This window comes from Quercus lobata, chromosome 2 (genome assembly GCF_001633185.2).
Source record: "Quercus lobata isolate SW786 chromosome 2, ValleyOak3.0 Primary Assembly, whole genome shotgun sequence".
In the NCBI taxonomy this organism is placed as follows: domain Eukaryota; kingdom Viridiplantae; phylum Streptophyta; class Magnoliopsida; order Fagales; family Fagaceae; genus Quercus; species Quercus lobata.
Genome location: NC_044905.1, coordinates 102,059,196 through 102,075,424, shown reverse-complemented (window position 1 = coordinate 102,075,424; position 16,229 = coordinate 102,059,196). Strand labels below are relative to the sequence as shown.

Genomic DNA, 16,229 nt, shown 5'->3' with positions numbered 1-16,229 from the left:
GGTTGACTATCGGGCCGCCTCTACAAATCGGTTTGTCCAATGGAGTCACCACACAGACTCGGAGAAAGCACGTTTGGTCCGTGGTAAGTGCCTTACAATCAACTTTGACAACTTGAACCAAACTGTTTCCAATCTCCAAGCCTGCCTCTGCATTGATGAGATCAAGAGGTAGACCCCAGATTTGTACCTAAATAGGCAAGTCGGTGAAAGTGACTGACCGCGCGGTCATGCCCTGTTCCCATCGCTTTAATACGAGAACCCTATTATCAAAGCTCCAAGGTCCATTATTCACGACCCATGATACCTAGCTCTCCAATGCAAACTTAAACTAAAGCAAATCATCGCCAACCTCGATTATCTTGAGGTTTGGTCCCATCTTCCAAACTAATCGAAGGAGGTTCTTGGCAGCTCCCAGGTTTAGTGGACGAGGTGCTAAGAATTTTCCGAGAAGGCTGAGGGAGCACTCTTCTAGGGTTTTATCCCTTCTATTTGGCCTTACAACGATAACTTCGCCTTCCTGTGCAATCGATCAATAACTTCAGCATCCATCTTAGTGCTCGAGATTTCAGTCCCTTGGTCTAGTAGCTTCAAAGACCAGTAAGGTGTAAAAGAGAGAAAAGGGGGGAAGAAAGAGAAAAAAAAAAAAAGACAAAACCACGAGGAAGAGTCGTGGTGAAGAAAGGTGGCTCACCCTAGGTGAGAAGGAAAACTCCTAGCGAGAGGAGGAGAATTTTTTTTTTTTTCCTTCTCTTTTCAATAAGTGGTAAAATGATGTGAAAATAAGTTATATTCCTTACATTACTAAAAAAGAGTAATGTGATAGCCACAAAATGTTATATTCCTTATATTCCTTTTCATATTCATATCTATATCTATATACTATATAAAAATGGAAGTGTAGTAATTAGGTCACCTCACCTGCCACATAATCATTAATTTTCTTATTTATTTTATACTCTAATTTTTTTTTGGCAGTACTAAAAATATGAATATATTGATGTTCCACATTTATTTAGGGCGGTTTAATTTAACTATACATAAAACTTTGTTTTTACATTTTTTTCTACTTTAATTTAAATTTTTATAACTAAGGGTGCGTTTGGATATTACTTATTTTACTGAAAACTGAAAAACACTATAGTAAAATAATTTTTAAATGTGTGAATAGTATCATGAGATCCATTTTTAATGAAAAAGTTGTTGAAAAAAGAGATTTGTGGGTCCTATAAGCAGTGCACAGGACCCACTGATGTGTCACATTTCAGTGCAAAATTTGCACTTTCAAAGAGGTAGTGGGTTCTGTGCATAGTATTGCATGGGACCCATTGGCAGGTTTGTCACTCTCACATTCATGTGCTTCTCAAATTTAAAAAAAAAAAAAAGAAAAGAAAAAAAAGAAGCTAAAAGAGAAAACGTAGACGTGCAGATGGTGCTTTTCAGCACTATCTAAACGCTCACTAAACATTGAAATCAATGAAATATAAAAAACTTTGCCTATACATATTAATCCACTTTAATTTAGATGTTTAGAAGCAAACAATGAAATCAATGAAAATAATGTCTATAAAAATATATTCACAAATCTTGCTTAATCTTTGATGGTAGAAATGATACAACCTAGTAACTGCCTCGTAGAAGGAGCTCAAATCAAGCATGTTATAGATCTACAATAGGTTTGTGCCCTTATTGTCCTATCCTTTCTTAATTCTATATGTTCCATCATGCAAGTATTTGTTTTGTCATTTTATTTACAATGATGAATGCTTTTAATGAATGATGTTTATTATGGACCTGATTTGTGGGAAAAATCAGATTATAATATATATATATATATATATCTCTTTTTGCGTGATGTTGTTAGGTATTAGTTTACTTGGAAAACAACAAGATGGTGAGGAATAGTTTGTGCAATTGAGGAAAATGGTCTACACAAATTAATTTTGTGCGGTTTCCATTCACCATTTCTAAAATATTTTCATTGACAAATTAGAAACAAATTGTTATTTCTTTGTCATGTGATGTTCCTTTGAGTGATTGTTTTAAGTGTTTACGAATATTTTATTTTGGTTTTTGTCTTCCTCATCTCATTAGTGTTTTCATTTGAATTTTTAAGAAAATAAATTCATTCTTGTATTAATAAAATTATTTACTTATTATTTATTCATTATTCACATTTTGGTTTAATTTATGACAACATTTACACAATTTTTTATTTCAAAAATTTTCCTCTTACCTTTTTTTTACCATTTGGACTTGTACACTAGCGTGTTTTTTTTTTTTTTTTTTTTTTCCTTAATTTATTTATTTAAGGAAAAAGATTTACGATGAACATGTATAAGGCTGCAACTAACATTTCTGCTTGTATTATGTAAAAGAGTTACGATTATCATGAATAAAACTAACAATGTAGCTCAATCGAAGACCAATTTTCACCTCTCAATTCACATACCAATTCCATGTAATGATAAAATTAAGAAAACTGCTACGTACGCAATACTTTTTACAACAAATCTTTAGTGACAAGTTGTTATTGACTGTAATTGATGGGCAAAAAAAACAATAACGACTTACCACCTAAGATTTATTGGGAAAATGTTTTGCACGTAGCATTTCTCAAAAATCAAAGGAGTGAGTCTCACATTTTAATTGATCCTATCAAAAGATATCCGAAACCTCTTTTTGTTTTGTAGAAAATAACTTCCAGCCAAAAAAATGAATGTGTGTCATTGAAGTTCATTCGGCACGTCTATCAAGCTTGATACAGGCATATGAGGTGCATTGCTTGATGCTTGCAAGGTCCACCGTAACATATAGAATATAGATTGGTGAATATGTGTCATATAATCTCTATGAATTGGATCATAGTGGCAGTTCCATATGTGGAGAAGACAAACATATATGCATGAGTAAGTAAGTGAGGTGGGATTGCAGTGAGTAGAACAATGATGAAATTACACAAAGAGATTAACATGGACAAAGCCTCACATGAACGGGAAGACGGGTATATTTACGGTGGCACTTAACGTAATTTTTCAGTTTTAGTTTTGATTTTGTTTACACTTCTCACATCAAACATCAGAGCCAAACAAGGAAATTTATAAATGATGGGATTTTAAATAGAATAATTTACAAGCCTCTAAATAGTGATGGAACCTGATTTAAATCCCAGTCCTTTTGATGTAAGTGTAAGTGTGTGACTAGCTCTTTTGAACATATAAAACCAGTGAGAATCAATAGAATGTAGTATAATACAAATCAATCAATATATATTAATAGGAGAAATCTCATGTGAAAAAGCATGAGATTCTACCAAGTAGCACATTTTTCTGAACTCTCTCATTTAGGCTTCTTTCTCATCAAAGTATAAAAACATAGACCTTATGTGAGAGACCATGAGATTCTATCAAGTAGCACATTCCTTGAAACTCTCTTGTTTAGGCTTCCACCTCACTACTCTTTACATATTGTGGATTATAAATAAAATTCTTTTAACAAAATATTACTATATTACTATTTTCACTAAGTGTTTAACATATCACTATCATACTTCAATAACATAAACGTGACATCATACAAAAAAATTAACAATGATATTACCAAAAAAAAATGAATACTAACTCCAATGCATTGAAGAAACAAAAACTATGATTAAAAACACAATCAACTTAATTATTAGTTACACCACATAATAACTAATTTCTAATTAATATGACATTTACTCTATACATATTCTCCATCCCCCTTAATTTTGTATTACATCGTTAATTTAAAATAAATCTCATCATATTATCACAACACTACTTCATGTTATTACTTCAAAATATTTTGAATATTTTATATAATCTTCTCACATAGCAGCTTACAAAATTATCTACACATTGTGTGGGCCCATTGCTAGTACATCAAATAGCTGTCTCAACTTAGATTCAAGGTGCTATATAGTATATACAACAATCAAATGGAATGATTTACAGGCCTCTGGATGGTTGTGGAAACCTGACTTAAATCCCAACCTTAGTCAAGGCGAACTCATATAAAGCCTGTAAAAGACTTCTAGACTTTCCCTCTTCAGGCAACTTTAAAAGGCAAGCAACTTTTGAGAACCCATAATGGTGCACAAACATAGAATCTTCCTTCACTTCTTGTCTCACCTCTGCGTCAAGAAGGTTTGGTCTCGTTAGTGCCCACTGCATGGCCCATATGGCCAAAGGGCGCATGTAACATATAGATCTGTATTGGTCCTTGTTGTTCCAAGCTTCCGGAGTTTGAAAAGAATAACTGTGCACAAAATGGTAACTTGTTAATAATCTATAAGAAGGAAATTTAGGTATCACCTAAATGAATTAACCAACAGTTTAACTAAAAAATTCTTCCAAGAATAAACTGGGCAAAAAGTGTCTTGAATGACATCAGGAATATCCAGTTTTGTGTTGTATTTCAGAATCAAGAAAAGATCAAATGGTTTGAGCAAGTGCCCTACATCTTTAAAATATATATATATGGTCCTAATAAACAAAGATGTGAAGTGCAAGCAACCATTTAGGTTTTCTTTTCTTCTTTCCTTTCATTTTTTAACTTCTTTACTTTTGCCTATTTCTTGCCAGATAAGATGTCCTGACCTCAAGGTGACAGCACAGAGCACGATTTATGTAAAAAAGTTCATATGGGCTATAGTTTTGAATAATGGGATTAAAATTATTACTACGAATGGTTCAAAATGAAACTCTAAGCCAAAAGAAATATTATCAAGAAAATAAGCAAATAGCATGCTAAATCCACATCCATTCTTTTTTTATGAAAATATCCTCACGCTTTTGGCTCTTATAAATAAAGATATAGTTATATAAAGTTGCATAAGTGATATGATTTTATCAGGCCGCAAAGTCAAAGAAAATATCAATTTGATTTAGGCAAACTATTGAATCTACCAACAGTTAATGACATAGATTTGCACGAAAATTTGTACAAGATTGACAATTATATATATATTGCAAGGAGGGGGAGGAGTAATAGGAAGATAGGATTAATCAAGCATCCTTATCAAAAACAAGGAAAACGAAACGAGCAAAGTTCACTTCTGTTTGATGCGACAAACAGTCATAATAGCTTTTGGTTATTAATCTTGAGCTGCTTGAGTTAATAAAACAAACTAATTCTAGAAGAAAAGGCAAACGGAGAGCTAACTCACCCAAGTCCTTCTTTAGACCATGCAGCTTCGTAGACTCCAAATGCAGTCTGAAATGCCATATCAATCATATCTTCATGGATCATTGCTGCAGCAACAGCATATGTGACTCCAGACCATATTTCTCTTGATTGCATGGATGACATGTCAACATTTCCATCAGGTAATATCCCATTGACAGCTCCCCACCTTCCATTCTTCCACTTTGAGACATTGTAATTAAAGACCTTTTCTAGTGCACTTTTGGCCTTGTCTTCGTCAACAATTGGTAAAAGACTGCATGCTCTAGCATACCTACAGAGTTAATACGAAGAAACTTCTAATCCACCACCATTGTTACTGAAAGAAATAAAATAACCATGAATGACACGGTACAGAAAAAAAAAATCTAAAATAAAATAAAATAAAAAAAGACCATTTTAAGGTCAAGAGTATGGACACTTTAGTTCTCCAACTTTAAAAAAAAAAAATACAAAAATTAGTTTCTACAAAATACAACAATAAATCCATAGTCCCAAAATTTTGGAGTTGGCTGCTAGTAGAGGATACCCCAACTTGTGTGTGTAAGGGTTCTATTCATAATAAGGTGACTAAATTTTATGCTAGCTGTCAGCCTACAACCACCCCCCTCCTTTTCTGGGCTTAGGACTGGCAATGAACAAAATATATGACACAAAGCACTGACATAGGTGGAGTTATGCACCTGTATATGTATTTCTATAAAAAATATAACATAGGCTCAAGATAAATCCAGAAATTGTCCCACATGGAGACTATTGTAAGCATAATGTATACTAAAAACCATTTGGTACACATGCTAAAGATATTTCCCCGGCCTTGGATAAGAAAATTCAAAGGATTTTATCCTGATTTTAAAAGCAAAAATTGGGTAAGCAAGCACACGCATGCGCATGCACACACATGCACATGCACACGCATAAGCAAGCATAAATTGAAAGAACCATTTTTAATGTACATAAAGAATATGATATTAAAAAAAATATCTAGACAATTGCTTCAGTCACAACATACCATTGTCCAGCTAATTGGTCAGCTTGAACGGATGAACTTGAACTTCTGCCACTGCTGTCATAATTGAAGTAAGAACCATTCCATAATTTATCATACGCGGCTTTTGCTTTCTGAAACTTAAACCAAAAGTAATCCTCAGATGCCTTATCACCTACTTCACGTGCCATGGCAGATGTAGCCTGCAAGGCTGCCACCCACAACCCTCCACTGTATGCACTCACACCAGAGACAGACCATGTATCATAAGTTTGATCAGGGAAGCCTTCGTTCTCAATCATCCCATCTCCATCCTTGTCAAATTGTTCCATATAAGCCATTGCAACATAAACAGAGGGCCAAACAGCTTGTGCAAAATTCTTATCACCTGTGGCAACCACATCCCTATAAACCTGAAGAACAAATTTTGAATTCAAGTCTTTCCACCTGTCAGTGTTATAAAGGCTATAAGCATTTACTTCAAACCATGGGTCATTCATTCCAATATCATGAGGAACAGCTCCAAGCTCCTTTCTACCAACCCACTCTCCATCATATAAAATTTTCATCTTACTGGGATCATGCATCATTACTGCCGCTGCAAAGTCTCTTTGGATGCTAAGTTCAAGTTTTGGAAAAAGCATGACTAATGCAAAAGATGAGTAGAAATGGACATCGTAAGTGTTCCACATGTGATATTCAATACCTTCAAGATAAAGGAATTGCCCAATGTTTTCTTCTCCTTTCTGAAGAAGATTTGGCCCAAATGCAGAGTTTGATGAAGTTGTGGCGTGGATTTGATCAAGTACTGAAGTCATCCTTTCAAGAATATCACTAGCGGTATCATTTTGATGGGGTACATCAATTATGTCTTTCAAACCTGGCCTGGAACTATCAAGGGAAAACTTCCTTTGTACAATGCTTGCTAAATTATGAACCGGCGGTGATCCATCTGCAAAAATAAAAACTAACTTGTGGTTACTTGAGTCAACAATCACAAAAACGTTTTTGATACAACACCACCCAAGTCTTAGTCCCAAAACTTTGGTGTTGGCTAAGTTTTAATAGAATAGAGTAAACATCATGCAAACAGGATGTGCACACAATGCTGTCCTAAAACATAAAGAGAAGCTCCACAATACCTGTCCAGATTGTCCCCCCTGAATTAAGATAATAGAGCTCATTGAAGAGAGTTATAGGGTACCTGTAGAAAACCATCAGAATAAGTTAGAACCTGACCATACATGCACAACAAATAACACGTCAAAACTCACCATTCAGGAAACCTCTTGTCTTCAAGAATAGGTCTTTGCCATGCATCTATCTGGGACTCCCAATGACCATTCTCTATATTCAGAAAGAATAAAACAAAAATAAGGGCATTGAAGTAACAATTTCTTCACAATAAAAACAATTTATTTTGTGTATTAGCACTCCCTATCAATCAAAAATCTTATGAATGTATGGGCATTATGGCCAACTTTATTACATATGAGTTGAACTATAGTTTATATTCTTGCTCTCAAACATGGAGTAAAACTTTAAAATCCTAGAGTTGAAACAAATCATCAATGTACAACACACACTGGCACATTACCAAGAATAGCATAATGTGCAATCTTTGCAGCAGCATCCCCACGGGTACCATAGAATTTAGTGTAACGCCTGTTGATAAAAATTTTCAACAAATAGATAACTTTTTGAAATGTGATATTTCTCAAAAAAAAATTTGGCTAGCTACCTGTAATAAGTTTTTCCACTCGAAAAGTTTACTTCAGGGCAGTCCCATGCCAATGAAAATGTTACAGAACGTACTGCATTCGAAGGAATTGTAAGAGAAGCAGCAATGGCTGCCCCAATAGATGATCCTGGTTCTGAAGGCACTGACGTTTCCATGGAACTAAGGCGGTCAAAGGAACCATACTGTTAGAAAAGAAATACACATATCAAGTTATGTGAGAAATGAAGATGAAGCTATTTCTTTTTATGCATAACAGAAGAGAAATAAAGATAGGTCAGATTCCTTTGAGGAAATTTGATGCCGGATGGCTAGGTTGAAAAATAGAGATAAAGGGAAAAGAGAGGAAAAAAAAAAAAAAAGAGACAAATTGTACTATTCACTACCTAGAATCTGCCTAACTTCAGCACCCATGTTGCTTGCAATCACCACCAAACTTAGAGAAACTTCTCAAATGAAAAAAAAAAAAAAAAAAAAATTATTTCAAATTTCAATGCTTCAAGCCATTCTTGGAGCCTCTCTTTAATAGGCATCAAGAAGTACATCAAGCCTCAATTACATTCCATAAAATCATGAACAACATTAAATTCAAAATTCAATAGTAAAACTCTGGAAAAATATGAAATTCAAAATTCAAAAAAATTAAATCTGAGATTTCAAACAAAATTTAAATAAAAAATAATTTTGGTTGTGCTCCCAGCATCAAAATATAAACAACATCATGTACCGAACACCCTCCCCACCAAGAACAAAACAACAGCAAAAGAAAACAAAAAACAAACCTTAAGACTGAAAATGTCCCTTTGACAGTGGGACAGGAGAGGCAAAACTACCAAAGGTGAAAACACAAAGAAAATTCTTTTTAAAATAGTTGTTAAATGATTATTTCATCTATACGCAACTTCAGATTTTGAGATCAATGTTATTTATCAAATCTCACTTAGACAGTAACAGTTTCATATTCTTAAGGCATAATGCCAAATCTTATAGTTTCTGATCTACAAACCCAATTTTCAGATTTGACTGAAATTGTAATTTAGCTAAACCAAGTGCAACAAGTCTAGTCCAACCCAATTAAGGACACGTGTGGATATGACCAAAGAGCAAGACAAAAGCCAAGATAGTTAAATAGTTACAAAGTATTTGTTCAGTAGTTGGTTAAAAGGACAATCTTGAGCTTTTTTCTTGATACTTGCTGTGTAAGATCCCTAGTATAAATACTAGGAGCCATGTAATCGGTCTTATATTGAACACTGATACAAATTCCTCTATTTCCCCTCTAGGCTCTCTACTTAATCCCCTTTCCTCTTCTTTGGAGACTGGCTACCTCAAAGAAAGTCAAATCCCACTTGATTCCCACACTTTTTTTCAACCAAAATCATCAAGATATGTTATTCTTCTTCAAGCTCATGATAATCATAGATAAAAAGGTGAAAAGAAGATGATTGGTTCAGGTAAATAAAACAAAGATAAGACAGCCAATCTGTCACCAAGAAAGAGCCAGGCAATATTAATTAATCAGGTTACAATCTGCTGAAACCAAAATCCTTCTTAAGTTGTGAATACATGGTAGGATTAAAACTTAAAAGCCTGGCATGAATGTGCAAATGTAGGAAACTGATGAGATGTCTTTTATTTTATTTTATTTTTTATTTTGGTAAGGAAGGGAAACTTTCTAAAGAAGAGCCCTATAGACTTGTCTCACGCCAGTAAGACCTACAGACAACTGACTACACCCACCAAAACCTTTCTAATGGAATGTGCATGTAAAATGTGGGAAGTATACCAACCTCCTTGATTTCCTGCCACATGTCTTTTGCAGTGATACCCTGAGAGTTACCGGATATCACAAAGTAAGGGCACTTAGAGACATGAACACCATCAGTCTCCTCTGCTGCAATTGCAAAAGTCACAGGTGGGCATTCATTTGCAGTCCTGTAGTGGCATGCGAGGGGTATTGCACGAAGAGTATCAGAACATATACCATATAATGACTGAACTGATCAAACAAAGGGAAGATTTGAAAAGAGCGTACTTGTGATGTAGAAGTACACCATGCACACCATCCTTCATCCTAGCAGAATAAACAATCTTATGGGTTAGCATAAACAATTGGCATGCTATAAAATAGATAAGCAATCTTCACACACACGTATGCTGGCACAAATATCTAATCCTTCACAAACAAACACAAGGACGCATATGTATCTAATTATAATTTCAAAAATCAACAAAAGAAAAGGTAAGATATATAAAGAAGAAGTCAAGCAAATGACAAGTTTCTTACATTATTTTTGAATTGAAGTGCTGACCAGAAAATTCAGAAAGCCCCCCAACAGAATTCTAAAATGGCATTGACAAGAAGATTTTGCATTAGTTTTAATGACTTCTGGCACATCAGATTCTTTTCAGGAATCTACATAAAATATACTTGGTAACTCCAAGAAGGAAAAAGCTTTAAAGAAATACAACTAACATAAGTATGGAACCAAAGGACATAAATTTGAAAGTGATGAACACACGAAAAGGAGACATACTGCCCATGTGAAAAGCAAGGTAACATCTGCAGCAGTCTTTCCAGAATTGTACAGCTGAAGAAAATTAAAACCACAACTCAATACTGATGCTAACTATATATCTGATATAGACAACCATGTATCTAATAGATCCTTTCCTACCATGTAAGTAAAAACTGATACAGGGAAGCTGCTCTCATTGTAATTATGGGGGATAACAGGTGAAATTTGACGACAAACCATTTTAAGTTCCGGATCAGGTTCTCCTGGATTTAAAAAGAACCGGGTGACCAATGCATGAGACAAATTATCCATGATACAGATCATTGTAGACTCAGAAGTATACCACTAAACGATTACCCTCATATACAGTCCATGACCTTGGGAATAAAGCATGATACGTAGAGTTGCCTCCATTCAGATTCCAGTCCCAAGATCCAATCCCTGAAACATCAGTTTCTCTGTGGAAGACATAGTATTCAGTAAGTTCAAGCACAAATGAAATGAAGCTCTCAAGAATTTCTCAAGCATTCAAATTAACAGTGCAGCTAATAGTTGCTTACTTAAGCACCTCTGGGCTCCCTGGACACAACACTGTTGAATATTTTTCACCACTTGAGCGCTTAACAAAAACCTGCACAGGTATTTGTATTCCAAATTTTGCAGAAACTTGATAATAACCAATGAAAAGATACTGATGATAACAGATGTTCCGTTCTTCATTTTATTTCCATCCAATGAAAGATCAACTGTAATATCAACTATAAAAAATAGAAACAAAAATTTATCTAAGTAACATTAAGTGCTTCAATGAACTTTTCATCAAAGACTCATCCTAATATTTTCTGATCAACCATTGAAAGTCTTTGACCATTTCCCACCATCTAGGGTCACATATCCTGTATATTGTATAAATTTCTCATAGCCATGGATGACAACATCCTTCATATTTCTTTGTAAAACATGTAAACTAGGACCAAATCAGCCACGTGCATTTTATTTAAAGATGATATCAGAACTAAATTCCAAACCAAAGATCCATAAAAAAAAGATGTGTTAAAATTCTCCTTTAATTTCTTTGTTTCGACAACAATCAAGCCTTGGTTCCAAAATTTTGGTATCACCTATGGTCCTATGGACCCTCAACAAACTAGTAAAAATTGACCACAAGAACCCTTTACTGCCATTCTATTCTATCCAGTGTCATAATCTTTGTTACTTCCTTAATTTACGTGTCCTATTTTACTACTTCTAGTAATGTTATTTTTTGTTTTCCTGTATCTGTTTTTGTTCCCTCAACTTAAATCAACTTGCTCTTTCTCACTGCTGCATAAATCACTCTAGTTTGAACAAAGTAAAACTTTAAACCTATTTCTTAAAAGTTCAAAAACAGATTAAAACAGTTGAATCTGTCCTCAAAAGCATTATGATAATAGCTGTTTTAGGATAAATGGACCAGATAGGGCCAGGGAATGCCTCAACATATCACCCCTTTAGTTAAATTGGGAAGACAGATACGGCATTGCATTTTGACAGCTACACAAGGTCTCTAACACTCGAAAAAACATAGCCCTAGATAAAGGAATATTTATAATATCTCCTTCAACATATCAATGATAAAAAACTTCAACAATATATTCATTGAACTTACCGAAAATTGATTTGCTAAAACTGGTTTCTCTTCACATTTTCTAGGGAATAGTTGCCAGCGCTGAAACTCACCTCTGTAACTCCTTCCTATGCTGCCCGAGCTGAACATTATATTTTTACAAGAGATGATTATTTTCTAAAACTCACTAAAAAGAAGCAATATACAATAATTTGGGTAAGATCCGAAAGTTTTCAGCTTGTTATAATTAGTAAAGATAATTCCAAACAATGTGAGGAAATATTCTCAGCTTCACATTTTTTTCACATAAACTTCTTTTTAATTGGTCAACTCCAAATGCACCTGGTGGCTCTTAAACCCATAACCTCACCCTCAAACTTACTTTTACAAGGGGATAAGGTGCCATTTGAGCTAGAGCTCATTGGCATTTTCTTCACCTAAAGTTATATAATGTTCAATAATAAATATCTTCTACTAGAAACACAAATGTCTAGTATATGTATTAAAGAATGTATATGTATGGCTTTTATGTTACATTATATAATAATAAACATCTATCATGAGTGATTAAGATTGAACACATACCCTATACCACCTAAGGGAATGCCATGACAAGAAGTTACAAGGCGTCTAGCAAATAGATTGATAGCAACCCCCTGCAAAGAGAACAGAAAGATGCTCAAGGATCCCTTACCATAACCAATCCACCAATACAAGCTGGATAGGTAAAAAGAAAGAAAGTTACATTTCCTTTAGCAGCCTCTTCTCGGACTTGGTGCCACAGCCGAAATAATATTGGAGCCTACCAAATATAACAAACAATATAGTTGGCACCCATGAAACCATAATAAAGGGCCTAAGGTCCTAATGTTCGTGAATTTGTCATGTGATTCTGATGCATCAGCAATACCATGGTAAGGATGCAGAAATATAAGCAAGTTAAAAATATCTGTGAAGGAAACCATAAGCACATACATACACAACAGATATGTGTGCGTGTGTATTGTATGTATGTATGTACAGATCTGCATGTATGTGTTTGTGTGTGTATATCTCCTTAGGCCTTTCAAAAAAGCAATTAACACATTTATATGCTTGATTATATAAAATAAGAGAAGCAAAGGATTTTAAGGGTCCAAAGAGAAAAGGTATTAAATCTAAATCTCTACACATACCATCTGAACTCTCTCTTTCCAACTTAGAGTGAACTCAGAAAGGGCACTTCCCTCACTGTTTAACTTTCGCTGCCAGGTCAGTAATGCAGGTTTACCAGGGTCAACCTTAGACAAACAAAAGAAAAAAATATTAGACAAGCAATAAAGGGTTTGAAACATCGAGCTCAAAACAATTGTCAGTTAGAGTCCTATCACAAAATATTGAAAAAGAATACTTGACTACTTTCTGTAATCTTAAAAGTAGTTGTGTCATCCATAGTTTTCATAACTGGACCAGCCAGTTCAACTGGGTTCACCAGAAACCGGAGGCCAAGCTGGTTTTTTCTACCAGTTTAGGGGAGTGTGTTTTGGAAAAAATTTGATAAAATGCACCCGTGGGAACTCGAATGTGTCTTTATGTCACAAACTATTATATTTATTTTATGTAATTGAATTAATAATTTTTATTTTGTCATGGTTTGACCTCGGTTGAACCCCAACCTCTACCTTTTCCAGTTCTTTGAATGCTTCGGATTTCAAAACTGTGGTGTCATCTACTGCATCAACGATTATGCTAGAAAGATTTCAGAGATCGACTTAGAAAATGATAACTTGATGGCAAAGCCCACCTATCATGCCAATTACATCCATAAACGCATTACCTGTTGCAACAATGTCTTTACATACGTCTCTAGAACATAACCCATAGCAGTTAGATTTTGCAGCTGAATTAATTGGAACAGACCTATGATCCCCCAGAAGGATTAGCAGCTTGGAGACTATAATTCTTATAAAAAAAACCTTTGCAAGGTGATTTATGAAAGATTTCTAAATAAATAAAACCTCCATAGTATGGTTTAAACAGATTTAAAGAGAATCTTTGCAACTCTTTCAGAGACAACAAACATCTTTGATGTCTAAAATGCTGAACTTTTATGGATAAAATTGCATATGAAAAACCAGAACCCTATGAAGCTGAGTAAGGATAGAGATGGTAATCTGCACGGCAAAATCCAAGTAAAATACACTTTTGTACTTGTATCTACTTCTACTATTTATAATGGCCCATCCCTTCATTCAATGGAGTAGATGCCCAAGCACTTGATTTAGCCATGACTTGCTACTCACATATTTAAAAGCCTAAATTTCAGGGTTGATGTAGTTATTTCCACTGATGTGGATGATTTATAGCATCCCCCCCCCCCCTCCAAAACGAGAGAGAGAGAGAGAGAGAGAGGTGAAGATGAAAGGATAGAGGAGCAGCAGCAAAAAGTAAATACAAAGACAATGAGCTCTACCTCAACTTCAAGACCCATCGGGAGCATGCGTAATTTACCAATCAAAAGAAAAGGTAAATATAAACATTGTATGCAAAAAAAATCATTCAACAATCGGCCAAGTATGGGATAAACCATATCTCTGCCAACAAAAAAGATGGGATTGATTATCTGGCCTCTTGTAATGTAGTTAAAATTTTATGTTAAGTTAATAAAAGTATGTGCTACCACCTGTATATTTCAGTGTTGTTTACTTAACAGTACTCATGCCTAGGGGTAATTCTATACTCATTTGTTCTGAAAACTTACAGAATTATAGATAGCAGACAATAAAGTTAAATAAGTAATAAATAATCAAAATGACAGAAAAAATACCTAAGGTTTGCTGATTTCTCTCTCTATAGACATAACTAGCATCATTACTAATATAGAATAAGCTATACTCATTAGCTTAAAACCAAAGGCAGAAAGACAAGAAAGGAATTTCTACTGCTGAGTACAACACATCTAAATGTTGCAGCAGTTTAGAAAGTAGGCAGAAAAGCTAATTAAGAAGCTTGACAACTATAAACAGAAATCACTTCACCTTTTCAAGAACAGTATATACCATTTAAACCTTTTAAACATATAGAGAAAGTTCCATTGTAGTCCTTAGAAAGTAAAAGGGAGAAGCTGTCTCAGTATATAACCAAGCACCTTATTAGTTGAAGACCTAGAAAGTTCCCTCTCTTCTTCAACGAGATCATTTCCCAACATCTTCCCCTCAAACATCTTTCCTGTATTAAACAAAGAACAACCACATCAGGCCATTTGCATTTTATATAATTCATCACACGATTCACATTCTTTTGAAGCCCATTTGGTTACCAAGAAGTCAGAAGACAAGGGTATAAGCATAGAAATCTTACAAACATTCTAACCCCATATGTACAAAATTCCAATTCTCTTTTCCTTTCTCCATTGTCTCATAAACCACAAATAGCATTATAATTTCTTTCCCAAATCAATTACTACAATATTTCATAGGCTGAAGTGCTGAACAGTTGTGGATGGCCTCTAGTTATAAACTTAAAACTATAATTATAATACGTGTGAACTAGTTTGATTTTGTACAGCGCACTTCCCATGAACAAAAATGCATACTTTCAGACACACAAATACCCACAAACACTAACACATACATACATACATATATGCATGTCGAATTTTCACGTCAATTTTCAATTAGACCATGAAAAATGAAGTGGGTCAAACCAAGTGATTAATCCAACAAACTTAAGACAAGCAAAGATTTAACATCGTCCAATCCAACACATAAATCATAAGTGCAAAACAAATTGGATGAACAATACGATCTCTAACCTCAGAAGTTTAATTGTCAGACTGATGAAACTAAGAACTGGTTGTGCAGAGAAAGAAAGAGTTCGATGAATAGTTGTTAGAGTCTGAGTCAGTTGTTGAGTCTGAGTCAGATGAGTTCCAACTCATTTTAAAGGTTTTTTTTTTTTTTTTTTTGAAGATAAAAAGTTGCTATGAAATATAGGAAAATGAAATATTTTTTTAAGAAAAAACTTTTTGAACAGTGGTATATTTTAGAAATTTTAATGTCAAAACAAATGGAATGAGTAAGGGGGTTGGAGGTTATTCAAGCAATTTTGTTATCCCGTTGTTAGGGATGGTAATTTTGCCCCGTCCCACCATGTCCTGTGCGGGTTTTCCCTGCCCCACAAAGGTGGTGGGGC

General features: G+C 34.5%; 1 protein-coding gene across 4 annotated transcripts; it reads right to left on the bottom strand.

Annotated features, from left to right (window-relative positions):
• Positions 1-3,786: 3,786 nt before the first annotated feature.
• On the bottom strand, positions 3,787-15,955 carry LOC115977595 (non-lysosomal glucosylceramidase-like). 4 transcript variants are annotated; one of them, XM_031099529.1, is made up of 20 exons: positions 15,850-15,954; positions 15,184-15,263; positions 13,232-13,336; positions 12,802-12,858; positions 12,642-12,712; positions 12,099-12,198; positions 11,011-11,081; positions 10,808-10,908; positions 10,610-10,713; positions 10,469-10,522; positions 10,219-10,274; positions 9,967-10,005; positions 9,722-9,866; positions 7,935-8,116; positions 7,791-7,858; positions 7,468-7,540; positions 7,336-7,397; positions 6,218-7,145; positions 5,189-5,479; positions 3,787-4,278 (listed from the first exon to the last, which is right to left on the bottom strand). In XM_031099529.1, exons 2-20 carry the CDS (start codon positions 15,256-15,258, stop codon positions 4,002-4,004), a joined length of 2,859 nt encoding a protein of 952 aa, XP_030955389.1. In that variant the 5' UTR covers positions 15,259-15,263; positions 15,850-15,954; the 3' UTR covers positions 3,787-4,001. The 4 variants fall into 4 exon arrangements, with proteins under 4 accessions (XP_030955389.1, XP_030955391.1, XP_030955390.1 ...); XM_031099531.1 differs by lacking the exon at positions 10,610-10,713 and having other exon boundaries at positions 10,794-10,908; positions 15,850-15,955; XM_031099530.1 differs by lacking the exon at positions 12,802-12,858.
• Between the last annotated feature and the right edge of the window lie 274 nt (positions 15,956-16,229).